Genomic DNA, 15,771 nt, shown 5'->3' on the forward strand with positions numbered 1-15,771 from the left:
TGTAGTTAGCTGATCTACATTTGGAAAATGCTTAAAGCTATCCAACCTTTTATCTTCAGCTGGCATTGCAGCCCTATAGGGGTTGCCAGTAATGTTTCTGCAAGTTCCATTCGAAAGGATAGGAGATCCTTTACCTTTTGTTTAGGAATATTATTCATTTGACAGTTAGCTCTATATTGCATCCAAGAATTTACCACAGCAAGATCCAAAATGTGGATTATCTGGCACAAAGTTAACTTTGATTCGATTGTTCATTACGGTTCCAGTTCCATATATTTTTAGTTTACAAAGCTTATCTATTAAGCGAGGTGAAGTAAAATACCTGCCAAAGTGCAAAACAATCTTTCTGGCAATGATGTTGTTAATCTCAAGACTACAGAAGGTCCAAGTCCATATTCCGCATTTGAAAGAGGAACTTGTTTTCCTTTGTATATCTCAAAATCGAGAACCGTACCTGTTGATGAAGCCAGTACAAAATTTTTTAATCCTACTGGTCGTAATTTGCCTTTTACATATTGACGTAAAGAGCACCGACCAGTAAAAGGAATCATCTCTTCGTCAATGCTGTAATTGTTTATTGATCTCTCAATTTGAACACATGCATTTTGTACAGCATCTATGACAGGTTGGACTTTCCATGGCCTGTTATTTTGACGATTCTCAGGGGAAGAATTTGTGTTAACAAAATGCTTTCCCATACCAGAATATTAATATATTTTTAACCCAGCTTTCCAATACCAGAATAAACGAGGATACCGAGTACAACCAAAGAGCAAATGGGCTCCGAATAGTCTTTTGATTTCAGCTGCTGTCGTATTTAATGCTTTCCCTTTTTTTGACAATGAATACGTATTAGAATATAAGGCTGCTTGGTCAAAAATCTAAGGCTAAGGTCGCTTGAAAAATATTTTAGAGGAGTTTCAATACTTCCAATATTTCGTGTTGGTTTGCAAACAAATTTTCTTTCTTTGGTTTATCTTCGACACTGGTAAAACGAACGGCTTTTGACCAAGAACATTTTTGTTCTTCTTTTTTTTTATTTTCATGATTTTGCTGTGGTTAATTTTCAAATTCATATAGAATAGGTTCGTTTCTTGCCAAGTTTTCGTTTTGGCGGCTGAATTTCCTGGTCGCTACTATCCGACTCGTCATCGCTTTCTGCCAGAATCCTAGTAGGTTCCTGACCCCTGTCTGCCATATAGGGTCAGCATCCGAATCGTCGCTAAAACCTTCTACCTCTGAGTCTTAATCCATCATATTAAGAAGTTCATAGATTTCTTCTTGCTTGTCCAAGAAATCTAAAATAAATAATAACAAAAAACACAGTTAATCACAACCTGCACAAATGTGTAAGTAGAAATAGAAAGTTAATTTTCTAAAAAAATGTGTTAAAATTTAACAAGAAAACACTGCAATTATTTGGCTAGATTATGCCTAATATTATGGCTAATATTAAATGCAACACACTGGTTTAAAAAAACAAGCTTCTTTACTATAAAAACATACTTACATTTTTGACGAAAATTTCGGCCTTCCATCGTGAAGAACGAATTCATACTAATATCCCGCCAACCCAAAAGCACGTGGCCCAGATATGATTCAACGTTGTTCTGTGATACCTACGCAACTATCGTCGCTCGTTCGGAACGTTTAAAACTGCGCTGTACGTATACGAGGGTACGTTAAAAATAGCCTACACAATTGTGTAGGCACGGATGGAAAGGGTTAAGGTCACTACAACATCATAAAAATAATGAACAGACATCTTACTTAGTCCAGAATTTAAATTTGATAGAAAGGAAGCAGGGCGCGGACTTATGACCAGTGTATATCCCACAACAATACGTTATCTAGATTTCTTATAATATATAACAAAGTCCGTAATGCAGATATCAATCCTCTAAGTAAATTCGCCTTTTATACTAACTATTGTGTAAAAAATCACCAAATCTGTTGTGCAATATATTTTTTACTTACCTTACAATTTTAAGGTGTTGCTTTTAAAGTTTATGTTAGTTATACCGTTAGTACAAAATTTTTTTTAATTGTTGTGTATTGTTTTAGTCCAACCTATCATATGTATTAAAAAAGTGAATTTATGTGTAATTCTAATCCGTGACTTAATATCTAATATGCCTTCTTAGAATTTAAAACCATACAGTACAATTCAATATATATTCTTACTAAGACAAGTTTGTTAACAATTTGTTATGTTTTCTTTATCGATGCGGTCGCAGTGCGGGTGCCTCAACTCGATCATCCCATCGACTACCCTCTCCCAGTGCAATGCCATCCCGATGGTACACCCTGCTGGCTCTACCTTTTCCCGACCAACAAATAGGCCGAAGGGAGTTCTCTCGAAGCTATCGGTCGCATAGGGCCGGTTACTTTTCCAACCCAATTTAGCGAGTACCTGAAGAATTAGCATTTAAAAACGGTGAGATAAAGGCTTGAGAGAAACCCGCACTGCACTGCATGCATCGCCTTGCACTAAAATAGTAGCACGATTTTTAGCTTATAATGTGCCTTTGAATTTATATTTTTTTAACAGTTTAAATTGTGACACGCTTATAAATCATTTTATAATTAGTGCGAAATAATAATTTAAGTTTAACAAAGAATTTATCAAAATTTGCATCCACTGTATTGCTTTGGCTATCGTTAATAGCTTTATCCAGATTTAGCCACTGTAAAGGCGGTTTGACACGTCCAAGAATGCTTGGATTCCAACTTGGACCAAGTGGACTTGTACAAGTGTACTTGTACCAAGTTGGTTGCCACCGTTAAATGTCTTGGATGTCCAATAACCATTGTAAAGATGGCGGAAGTGATTGTGAAAGTTGTTCTAGTGATTGCTGATATGTTAATACATGAGCTTCGAATCCAGAAAAAAGGAATAAAAAAGAAAAAATACCGCATTTCTAGCATCCTTATTTTTATATTCCTTTATCCATACATTCCATAATGCTTCTTAAGCTTCGCATAACTCCATGAATCTAATACTCTCCCTTTCAGACCATTTACTTTTTATGTTTACTTTCTCGTTTTCGATTTTTCGACACCAACGCCATTTTAATTTTACAATACCACTTCTTGCATCCAAGGAAGTTGGCCAGCGTCCTACTTAACTTGGATAGAACCTCTTGATACAAGTGTACTTGGATGAACAGGTGACACGATCAAAATAGCTTCCAAGTGTTGCGCGCGCAACATCCAAGCAGACTTTAACCAAGTACACTTGGATCGTGTCAACCCGCCTTAAGGGTAAAATTCACTTATCTTAGATAGATACAGTATCAAAAGATTGAGCTCTGGTGCTCTATACATGTTATCGAGCCCTATGTGACTTGGTATGCTGGAGTATCTCTTAAAAAATTTTATACACATATGGATGTTGAGAGTAGTTCAGCTTTCTGCATGGTCATATAGATATGTTTATGCAGCTTTTTATGTTTTATAGGAGGTTCTTTGGAATGACTCCAGTAGAAGAGAGAATAATAAGTATTATCTGGATACCTTCCACTCTCCATTATCTCCGTATTTGAATTTCCAGATATCTGCACTTGGCGATTTGTCTTGTCTCGTTAACTTATTTTTAACTAATATGAGATCTGGTCTATACTGGTCTGGGAGCTATACTAGAATGCGATTCTAGTATAGCTTGTAGTAGTTATTCACAACTATACTCCCAGGAACGTTTTGATAATATGGGAGATGGTTGTCACGGGGAAATTCCAGTTTGATAGATATCTCTTGATGAAGAATCTGTCCTACTAAGCCATGCTTGCCTTGCTTTAGCTGACCTTCTTTGGATGTTGTCCATGTAAAGATTTACCCATCTAGGTGCGTATTTTTTGTCCTTAGAAAGGTGGTTTACGTGCATTTCTGGTTCCCTCAGTTTATGCGGTGTTATGTTTAAGATTTTGTCGATAGCCACTCGTTTCTTGACCGAGGTTTGTCATGTTGTTCTATAAGTGCTTAAATTTTTTATTAATAGACACAATCCATTGCATGTGCTGCCTCGGTTGTCCTTCTTGATCGAGCGCTGGCTGATAATACAGGGTAGCATCTTTAGCGATTGGAGGTCTTGGTAATGTTTGGCTCGCTTGTATTTGTTCTTGTGGTTGAGCTGTAGCTGCTTGTATAATAGGGATCTGCTTCCTCAGCATTCTTCCACCGTCAATCCGTATGTTTTTGCGTCCAACTTTAGACGTACAATAGCAATCCCCAGGCAGACACAAAATATAAATTGGTTTTGATATATGTGCATTTATATCTACTCCCAGGTGTCCGTTTTTTGTTCCACCGTTGGTATCTTTGCTACTATCTGGTAATTGACGCTATGAATGCTCAGAGAGCATCCCCATTCTCGCCTGATAGAAAAACTGATAAAAAACTCCCACAGGATAGCTATATTATATTCATCATCACTCTGGCTTTTCAACCCTGCGTGGCCTAGCCTCCTTAAGAATTTCTCTCCAGTAGTCCCTATTAATCGCCCTTCTCCGCCAAAAAATTATTTCCATATTTCTTAGGTCTTCATCGATGTTATCAAGAAATGTTGTTATAGATCTTCAACTTCTTTTCTGACTAATGGGTCTACCACGGAGCGTTTTTCTAGTTGAGTTATTTGGTTCCATCCGCATTACACGCCCTATTTACCTCAGATGTCATATCTTGGACTTTATTATAATTACTTTTATTATTATGTGATCTATAAGATTCTATAAACATCAAGCGAAATTAAGGTCCATTAACTAACGAAAAATAGGCGTATTAGGAAAAGCAAAAAAGGAAGACGGGAAAGTAAATGTATATAAATATACAATGAGGGGTAACATTATAAAATAAATTAATTTTCTCGAGAATATTCGACTTTTGGACAAATCCCGAGACAAGTCAATTTTTATTTTAAACAAAAAAATTTCTAACTGTTTTCTTATTACGTATACATACTAAAAAATATATCATCTGTATAAATTTTACAATGTCCAGAAAATAAATGAGGATGATTCAGATAGCCGAAAGCATTTTTGACAACTAATGCAATATTTATGTAATCAAAATCCACGCTTCATTAGTCAACTCCTTTTTTTTATAAAGCAACCTGTTTACTCACAAGCTGAAACTTGTTTTACTAAATAGAATAGCCAATATGCCACTTTTAAAAGTTTACGAAAAATTTTTAATGGAAACCTATTTATTTATAACAATTTTAACAACTTATAAAAAATTGCTATTTTCGCTTTAAAACTTTTTTTTAACATTTGAGTTATTCTAATGCGAAAGTTATTGTTGTGATTTTTTCGTAAAATGCTTACTTTAAGCGTAAAATTCAAAGAAAGAATTAAAAATGATAAAAAAAAGCCATTTTTCAATAGGTTCGACATCGAACTTAAAAAAAAAACAAAAAATATGGGATGCAAACTTAAAGGCTCGTTTTCACACTACGTCTTATTGTACGTTTTGTGGGTGATATAAAACGTACGACAAAATGTACGTTTTGTCCAGTGTATACACACTACGTTTTTCCTTCCGTTTTCTACCTCATTTCTAATTCTTGTCTTGAGTCTTGAGTTGTGTGAAGTTTGTTTAGTGTTTTTTTGTTATTATGGAGGAAACACGGCTGCTTTCTTTTATTTTTTCAACTATAAAGATACTACGACTGAGGAAAAAGGGGATGAAGAGGGAAAAGACAAGATGATCAAGAGAGTGCGCTTCTAAAAAGAAGCCAGTATTCCCACGTCTCGTTACTAAAAGAGGCGAACCAGATGACTGGCGCAATTATTTGCGAATGGACACCTCAGCCTATTGTCAATTGCTAGAGTTGGTAACACCATACATATTGAAATAAGACACCTCAGGAGAAAAGCCATTAAACCCCATGAAAGACTCACATCAACTCTCAGATATCTTACAACAGGACGCAGCGTCAAGGACTTGGAGTTCACAATCATAATATCCAAACCAGCGTTGAGCCAAATAATTCCTGAAACCTGTAATGCAATCTACTTGGTTTTAAAACATAACTACTTAAAAACTTTTCCGATAAATTCCCCGAGAAAATCGTGGGTGCATTGCCGCAAATCTGACATTATTAGGCTTTTTTTTTGGAAAAATGAAACAAACAGCAGTGGAACTAGTCGTCAAATAAGTCAAGATCGGACGACTTGTCTGAACATGTATTTTCACGTAACGTTTTATCCTATCAGTTCTCGCAAAACTATGCTCCTCCCATCATTTCTACGATCTGACCTTGGATTTCATTTCGATTCGACAAGACGTACGTTTTGCTGTTTACATGCCACGTTTTATTGTATAGGATTTGTCCTATCCAACAAAACGTACAATAAGACATAGCGTGAAAACCGGTCTTAACTCAAGTAGTTTCTAAATATGCAATTTTATTTGACTGAGATATATAACGATCATAAGACTGAGATTTGGGCACGCTTGTTACCCCAAACATTTATTTAAACTTAAGGTTTTAGATAATGATCAATGTGAATTTTGTACAGAAGAAGGAAACCTAGATCATATATTTTTCAGTTGCCCCAGAAATATTATAACTTCATCCAGATTAATAAATAATTTACATAAACACAATATATTAGCCCCTTGGAACCTTCAGTACCTATTATCATTAGACTCGAGAGCAGTGTATGATTTATTAGTTATGTTTTTAAAAGATAGTAAAATAACCATGTGAATAATTATACATTAGTTAATAACGTAACCTTTGTCTCTAACCCAATTGTTTAAATTCCTTTCTTACCGTGGCCTAGTGTTGTATGTAAAAAAAAATGCCTTGATGGGCCCCTAGGCGAGAAGAGAGTGACCCTGTTTACCTGTTTTGTATATTTATTTTAATTTTAATATAAACTCAGACAATCTTTTTTTTACCATGTTGAGTCTGGCTGAATGACTAAAAGTCTATGCCCAAAAAAAAAAAAAAAAAATAAAAAAAAAAAAAAAAAAAATTCATGTTTCGTAAGTCAGTCTTTCTTACCAACAAACCTTGTTTTAATTAAAAAAATATGATCCTGCAAATTAAAGTAAAAGATTTACCCAAAGTGTACCACGGGAACCTGCTTATTATAAACGAAAGAATAAATTAGTTTCAAATGAAAACTTTTTAGACTTTTGCAATATAAAATAAAAATATCCTTGCGCATTTTAAAACTATGTGACTTAAGCTTTCATCTTATATTTCTTGTTTTTTTTTTTAATTCGATGAACAATCTATTGAAAACTGGTCTCGAAAAATTCTAAAATTGGCCTTTTTTTCGGCATGTTTAATTGTTTATTTGCATTTTATACTTAAAATCAGCATTTTACAAAAATTACAATAAGAACTTTTGTCTTACAATAACCAAAATTATTAAAAAAAATATTTTAAAGCGAAAAGCAATTTTTTATAATCTTTTTTAGAATTGTTAGAAATAAATAGGTTGCAGTGGAAAATTTTCAGTAAACTTGTAAACATAAAATACTGGCATCATACGGTAAAGGACAAAATTACAGATATTAGAGTGAAGATAATCCTCATTCTCAACAGCACCCTAGCAAAGCAAACATTTAATGTAAACGTATGGGCAGGGATAGTCGAGGATATAATAATTATACATACTTTTTTGACGTATACAGTAATGACAGTTTGCTAAGAAAATGTTTAATTGTCAACTTGTTTAACTGATAATTTTTCGACTGTTCTAACAACCATTCAAATTTCGTCATTTTGTGTCATGTGGAACAATTTCACCCAATCATGTCAACATTAGACTGATAATTGCATTCAGTGCAATTTTCAATCCCTATGACAACACGATCGAGTTTGACAACTTCATCCAAATAAATTTTGAAATGTCACGTTTCGGCAATGAGAATGTTCAAAGTATAAATGCGCTAATCAAAGAAAAAATTTCCAGAAATACAACCTACAGTCACAAATATATTTGGGGAATATGCATGGAATTTTCTAATAATATAATAAATAATCTAATGTTAACTTAAATTTTAATAATTGTACTTTCACTAACTGTACTTTTAATAAATAAATGTTTCGTTATATTGAGTTATGATTTGTTTTTTCGAAAAATTATCCGCCGAATATCCCTCGGACATTGATGAATGTCTCATAATTTCATGACAAATTTCTCAAGCTCGTTGCTTGGTACTAAAGCCTCAGCCTTCGGCTTCGTGCTGTTACCAAGGAACGAGCTTTCGATTGTCATGAAATTATCTCGTCTGTTATCAATGTTCTAGGGATATTACTACTGAAAATTAAATTGTTTATTTTAAGTACTTTCAATAAACTTTAAACATACTTAGTTTTCAAATAATCAAAACTTGAAAAATAAATTAATTAAAAATTACTTAAATATCTTACTATGTGACCCTTAATTTATACTTAGCAGCATATAAACGTTAAAGTTTAGTACTCACTCATGCTTTTTATCTATTTCAGAAACCAAAGTGCCAAACATTACCGTCATCGAGCCTCCCCTGACTGTAACACTGTAGCCTCCTTTGATTCTTCCAGCTCGGAATCTCGTAATGGAGGTCTCAACCGTTATTACCGGCAAGCCTGGGAAAATCTTCACGAGTCTGCTGGCTCCAAAGCTGGTTTGCGTGTAGCCAACGCCTCGAATCACTCCCCGCTACGTAGAAAGGAAACCCTTGATGAACCTTATCGGACTGAGCGACATCGAGACGGATCTGAAATGGTTGTATCTGACGTGTATAGTGCTAAAGGTGCAGAAAAAAAGCGGCATCACCATCATCATCACCACCACGAAGGTAGACCCCACAAAGAGGGAAGAGAATGGCGTGATTCGCGACCTCCTCCTCACAGGGAACATAAGAGATATTGACAACCTTGTATGGTAATTACAGTACAATACGAAGAGTAACTTTTTATCGTTTTGAACTGCTTCTTAGTGAAGTGTTGTGAACTCGATATGACTGTTTATGATTCCAGTGACGTAAAAAAATAAAGTGTAATTCATCCTAGACTGTTGCAAATATATTACTGAAGTACTTCTTTAAAAGATACTTATAGTATTATTTAGGAGTATATAAATAAAGTAAAATAGCTATCCTAAAATTTGGTGTAGATATCATATAATTCTTGTTTCTATTCCAATTTTATTTGTCTTATTAAAATTGTTACTAACTGTATAACTATATATACAGGGTGGTGAATCGTCAAACAGACCATAGGAAACTCAGTGGGAAATTCTAAATTGTTGAATTTTTGCTTCCCTAATTATTTTACAACAAAAGTCATAAGTAACTATTTGTAGAGGACTAATATATGTATTGAAAACAAATTTTAAAACTCTTTTACGAATTAAACAGATCACAAAATTATGCAAAAATATAATACATTTTTCAGGTCACCCCTAAAAGTCAGGCACACGCAGTGCAAGAATGTGTATGACATGTTGCGTTTGGTCATAATGATGTTTCTCGTATTTGACAATATTTGAATTTCTTAAATATTGACGTTTAAAAAACAATAAAGTTGATAAAGAATGTACTGATAATAATTTTACAAAGTAATATTTATTGTTCGGTAGTAATAATAGTATTTGGTAAAATTTATCGTTTATAAATTAATCATAAAATAAAAATATTGACAATTTAAAAATTATCAAACATCTTACATCAACATGATCAAACGCAACACGTCATACATATTCTTGCACTACGTGTGACCTGGCTTTTAGGGGTGGCCTGAAAAATATATTATATTTTTAAAAAAATTTGGAGTACGTTTAATTCGTAAAACAACATACAAACAGTTTCTTATGCCTTTTGGTGTAAAATAACTAGTTAAGCAGAAATTCAACAATTCAGAATTTCCCATTGAGCCACTATACAACTGCTTCAAAAACTTTCAAAAGCTTACGATCATTATACATATGGATATGTATCATTTATTAGACCATTAGAATATTAAAAAGATTTTTACTAAAAGGGCGTATAAGTATGTCAGAATTGCCACAGCAGAAACTTTACCCCAAATTTTGGGTAATGTTTGGCATCACAAAAGATGAAGATTCGTTAAATTTTAGCACAAAATATTGACACATAATCTCAAAATTCCATAAAATATCAAAAATCGAGTTTTGGCTATAACTTGCTTACCTTTATACCACAATAGATTTCGTTTTTTTTTGCTCTACAAAACTTTTTGAACGAAACTGAGAATTGGCGGAAAATTCAAATTAATTTGATAGTTTGAAACTTTTAAATTCCTATAAAAATAACAAAAAATATGGATCGCTCGAAAAAAATATATATGATGCACGATCACTAAAACTATGTTCCAAAAGTTTTAAAGTGGTATAAGTCAGTTAGAAATCGAAAAAAATGTTTCTAATGTGCAGAATATGTTTGTGTGTAATATGTGTATGTGTGTAAAACGCGTATACCTAGATACTTTCGATGGTTTGAAAATAATGTCAGAATGAGTGTAAGGTCTTTATGGCGTACCACCTTGTTTAATTTTTTCATTTCGATGTATTCATATATCAAAATCAGACAGACGCCAACGAAAATATGATATTTTGCCCCTTTGGCAATATTCTATGTTTGTTTTTCTCTTAAAAATTTATGTCTGTCCAATCCCCTTTCATTTAACGTATACGCTCAAATCTGACCAATAACAACGAAGATACGACATAGTGCCCTTTTGTAAATGTCGTTGTGTTTTTTTATATCTCAATATATTTGCTACTTCCTCCCTTTTCATTTAACGTCTCAAACGTCAAAATAGAACCAATGAAAACAAAGTCACGATATAGTGCCATTTTGGCAATGTAGTGTTTATTTCAACTTCAAGAAGACAAAGTGGATGGTGATAAGCAAAAAAGCAACAACCTGCTCGACAATTACGGATAAGTAACATACTAATCGACCATGTAGAATCTTATGTGTACCTTGGCACCAACGTTATTGCAAAATGGGAACAGGCCACAGAAATTAAGGCGAGAATAAAACGAGTTAGAGCAGCATTTCACAATATGAAAAAGCTCCTCATAAGCAAGGGTTTGTCTCTTCCTTTGTCATATATCCTGGACCGAACATGTCACCAACATAGAGGTACTCCAAAAAATCGGAAAGGAGAAAGAAATCGTGAGCACAATCAAACAAATAAAGCTTGAATATCTAGGCCACATATTGAGACACGATAAGTACCGTCTACTGCAATTGATTGTCCAGGGGAAAGTAGACAGAAAGAAAGGGCCAGGCAGGAGAAGACAGTCGTAGCTCCAAAATCTGTGGAAGTGGTTCGGGCTCACATCGGTCGAACTATTCAGAAGCGCCGCAAAGAAGATCAGAATTGCCATGTTGATAGCTAACGTTCGCAACGGACAGGGCACTTGAAGAAGAAGAAGAGGTGTTTATTTTTTTATCTCAACATATTCTCTATCCCCTTCCCTTTTATTTAACGTCTGAAACGTCAAAATCGGACCAATAACATATGTCTTAATTTTTAAGTTATTTTGAGTACTAAATACTGCTCTGCGTCGACACTAAAAGACTTTAGTGAAAAATCGAAAATATTTTTTTCAAATTGATTTCTGAAATTCATTATGTGTGGAAACGATAATCTTCATACGATAAAATATATTTCAGACTTTAAATGCCATTAAAAAAGCAAAAAAATGCATTAAATTATCAATTTTTGATTCATATTAAGTGGTTCACAGGGCCAAATCTAAAGTTAAACTTAAGGTCATGATTTCAGTTTTTTTTAAAGTTAGTAGAATATTAATTTAACTGGAAACATACTATAAACCGGTGAAAAAATGGCGAAATATCCGAAAAACAGAAGATTCTAACCAGATGTTCGTCTTTTAAATCATCATAACTTCTTTCTAAGAGTCGAAAATGATTCATTCGGTATCCAAATTAAAGGTATTAATGTCGACTGATGGATCAAATCATGTTTAAAATAGTAGCGTTTCTTCTTATCAGATTTTCGTCTTTTAAATCAACATAACTCTGATTTTAAGAGTCCAAAATGGTTCATCTAAAGTCCAAATTAAAGGTATTGATGTCAGCTATTTATTAAAATAACTTTTAAAACAGTAGCGTATCTCTAACTAAAAATATAAGTTAATAAACGGCAAAAAAAAACTGACTTGTATCACTAAAAATTCTAAAAAAAAGTCTAAAACATATATCTTAATATTTTTTGTTATTTTTTTCCATAGCTAATGTTAAAGTGTTGCTATAACAACTGTTTTAAGTAGATAAAGTATCACTTTAACCGCAAGGGTAGATAAAGTGACACTTTAACAGCAAGAGTAAATAAAATGTTTTAACTTTTTTTATTCAATAAAATTTACAAATTCAAATACATTAAGAATTAAAAACAACTGAAATTTTACAATAAACATTATTAGAAATATCTATTTTTGGAGCATCACACCTTATACTCGTTTGCTTAAACACTTGATTCGAGGTACAGGATTGATTTTCTGGTCCGCCAAGTATAGACTTGGATACAGCAATCTTATTGCTTATTGACTCTTAAATGTAAGATTCTGCAACAGATGACGATTTCCATCCAGCGTTTAACTTTTACTAGATCAGCTCCAGAATTTGCGAACATAGTAGCTGAAGAACGACGGAAACAATGCCCCGTGTACATTTCTGAATTTGCAAGTTTCAAAAAATCTGCAATCTTCTTGGGGATATTATATATAGTGTTAATCCCCACCGGTTGAGTAGTGCACTTTTGCTGTCGGTAATTTACAAAAAACTTGAGGTACGTTTTTGAGGCGCAAGGCAATATACTTTCTCACAATTTCCAAGAAACTCAGTCCATTTTTCTTGTCAGTAATACAAAACGACTTTTCCTGCTTGGTTTTAGTATCAGATAATGAAACGATTATCACCGATTTTCTGTCGTCCACGTTAAATACTTCTAACTTGTACAATTCATCGGACCTAGTCGCTCCATGCACACCAAAAATAGCAATAACCTTCATCAACAAAAATGTAATAATGTCATCTGACTCCAGGATTTTGGACTTTTTAGCTTTGTATCCTCCACTCAGGTTTTTTAGTAAGGTAATTAACTTGCTGAATTTAGAAATGTCACAATTTTTATTCACCAACAACGTACGCTTCAGCATCGAATAATACGACGATAATGACGATGGCATCGCTTTCTTCGACTTTTCAGAGTAGTATTTTTTCACTCACGCCATTGATATTCTTAATGCTTTTCCACTTTTTAAAAGACTGGTATTCTTTCTCATACATTATCCTAGATTTTTGTGGCAACAATAAACTTTCTGCTTCCAACGCTGCATTTTCTACATCTGATGGCAGGTTTTTCTTTTCTTGTGTCAATTCTTTTCCGTCCATTTTTTATTTATTCACTTTGTACACAAAACGCAACAATATTCTCCGCAAAAACCAAAACGTAACATTTGTTTGACATTTGTTGACCGAATAATTCATATCCCTAGCAACGGAGCAACACAATTGCGATTTTTGTGCTAAAAATTACAATTTTCTTTGAAATTCTATTTTTCACCTGAACTTGAAGTCTTGCTATAGAAAAAAATGTTGTATTGCACACGACGATAAAATCTCATTATCTTCTCGTTGAAAACGTTTAAAACTTTTAAACACTCACATCACTTTGAATTTCCCGCCAGCTCTCATTTTGTTCTAATATTTTTATAGAGCACAAAAAACCTTTAATGAAAACAAAAAACAAAATCTATTTTGGTAAAAACTTAAAGCGTATTTCAGCCAAAACGATTTTTACATTTTATGGAATTTTGAGGTTATTTGTCAATATTTTGTGATAAAATTTGGTGAATCTTGATCTTTTGTAATGCCAAGCAATATTCCAAAATTTGGGGTCACGTTTCCCCTGGGACAATTTTGACATTCTTATCCGGCTATGCCCTTACTCTACATGGAAATAGAAATAAGAGCTCTGTGTAGTGTATTGTTATAGAAGGAGGTCTATAACGGCATAGACGCAGAAGAAAACAAGAACAAGAGATGGACAATAAAAATAAAAAGTTGCACTATCTGAGACATGTCATAAAACAAACGCTAAGTAAATGAAATACTCAGATAATACAAGGAAACATAAGTGGATGAAAAAAAAAAGTATTGAGAAAAGGAGAGTGTCATTGTTGAAAATTTTAAAGACTCACCATATTGTCGTGTGTTGTACTAAATTACAATGAAGCAGGGTTTCTAGAGAAAACCTATTTTAACCTGTTTGATATAGACTGTAACGAATCATTTAGATCTATTAGAAGCAATTTTAAGAAGCCAAACAACTACTTTCAACATTTTTAGGATAGTTAGTTTCTACTGATGTTACGTGTTTAGATTGTTTTTAAATTATTTATATTATATTATTATTTATATTTACAATAAACATATTCTCTAAAATACTAATTGTTTAATTAAATAGGTATTTTATCTAGAGTTTATATTTAGCATTTAAACAAATTCTTTAAAGTTTTATTTTCTGTGGTTAAGAGGATAGACTCTAGATAAATAACTGCAGATAAACTCGGGTACAACAAAAGTGAAATAAAGAAAGATAGACAGAAAAGCAAAAATAAAAGACGAAGACAACAGAACGAAAAAATAAAGAGTTGAAAATAAGCACATGGAACATAAGAACTATGCTAGCTCCAGGAAAAATGCTAGAAATAGGAAAATAACTCAAAACGTATAAAATAGATATTGCAGCACTGCAAGAATTACGCTGGGAGGGACAGGGACAGATTGATAAACAAGACTTTACAATGTTATATTCAGGAGGAAAGAAGCAAGGGCAAAAAGGCGTGGGATTCATGATACTAAGGCACCTAAGAGAGAAAATTATAAATTTCAAGCCAATATGCGAAAGGATGGCCTATGTTAGAGTCAACAGCAAACCATTTAATATATCAGTCTTAAATTTATACGCCCCCACAGAAACAAGCAATGCAGACGAAAAAGAAATCTTTTATGATAGGGTCGAAGAGGAGATATAAAAAATACCCAAAGAAGATGTCATATTTGTACTAGGAGACCTCAACGCCCAGATTGGAAAAGAGGATTTTTTACAACAAATTGCAGGAAAGCATACAATACACAAAAACACGAATGATAATGGGCAAAGACTATGTTACCTAGCAACAAGAATAAATTCGTTAATAAGCTCAAAAAAATTTGAACACTTTAAAATACATACGGTAACATGGAGGTCACCAGATCAGAAAACATATAGTTAAATTGATCACATAATGATTAATAAACGAAAACAATAGTCAATAAAAGATGTAAGAACGTTCAGAAGTACGTGTGCAGATTCGGACCACTACATGGTCACAGCCAGTATAAGACAAAAAGTTAAAATTGAAACAAAACAAAAAAACCAACATAAAAAGTGGAATGTCAATAAAATGAGTAATGAAGAAGTAAGAAAAAAATATGAAGAGGCAGTAACAGTTCATATAAAAGAGAAATATAAAGCAGAAGATATAAACACAGAATGGGAGACGATAAAAAAATCAATAGAAGAAGGTGCGAATATGCAAATAGGTAAAAGTCAGGCTAAAACAAAAAACGAATGGTATAACCAAGAATGTAGAGAAATAACAGGAAAAAAAGTGCAAGCCAGAAATAAATGGCTAAAAACAGATAAAGAGGAAGACAGAGAAGAATATGAAAAATTAAGAAGGAATGCTAAGAAAGTAATAAGGCAAAATAAAAGAAGATGGGTAGACA

At 33.2% G+C, this 15,771-nt stretch overlaps 1 protein-coding gene across 1 annotated transcript in view; it reads left to right on the forward strand.

Moving 5' to 3' along the window:
- LOC140447582 (uncharacterized) overlaps positions 1 to 14,442 on the forward strand; it is a 369,617-nt gene extending 355,175 nt beyond the window's left edge. The window contains exon 11 of the mRNA XM_072540314.1: positions 8,468 to 14,442. Coding sequence (XP_072396415.1) covers positions 8,468 to 8,873 — 406 coding nt within the window. The 3' untranslated portion in view covers positions 8,874 to 14,442. The remainder of the gene's footprint in view (positions 1 to 8,467) is intronic.
- Positions 14,443 to 15,771: the final 1,329 nt, after the last annotated feature.

The sequence above is a fragment of the Diabrotica undecimpunctata genome, chromosome 8 (genome assembly GCF_040954645.1).
Source record: "Diabrotica undecimpunctata isolate CICGRU chromosome 8, icDiaUnde3, whole genome shotgun sequence".
Classification (NCBI taxonomy): domain Eukaryota; kingdom Metazoa; phylum Arthropoda; class Insecta; order Coleoptera; family Chrysomelidae; genus Diabrotica; species Diabrotica undecimpunctata.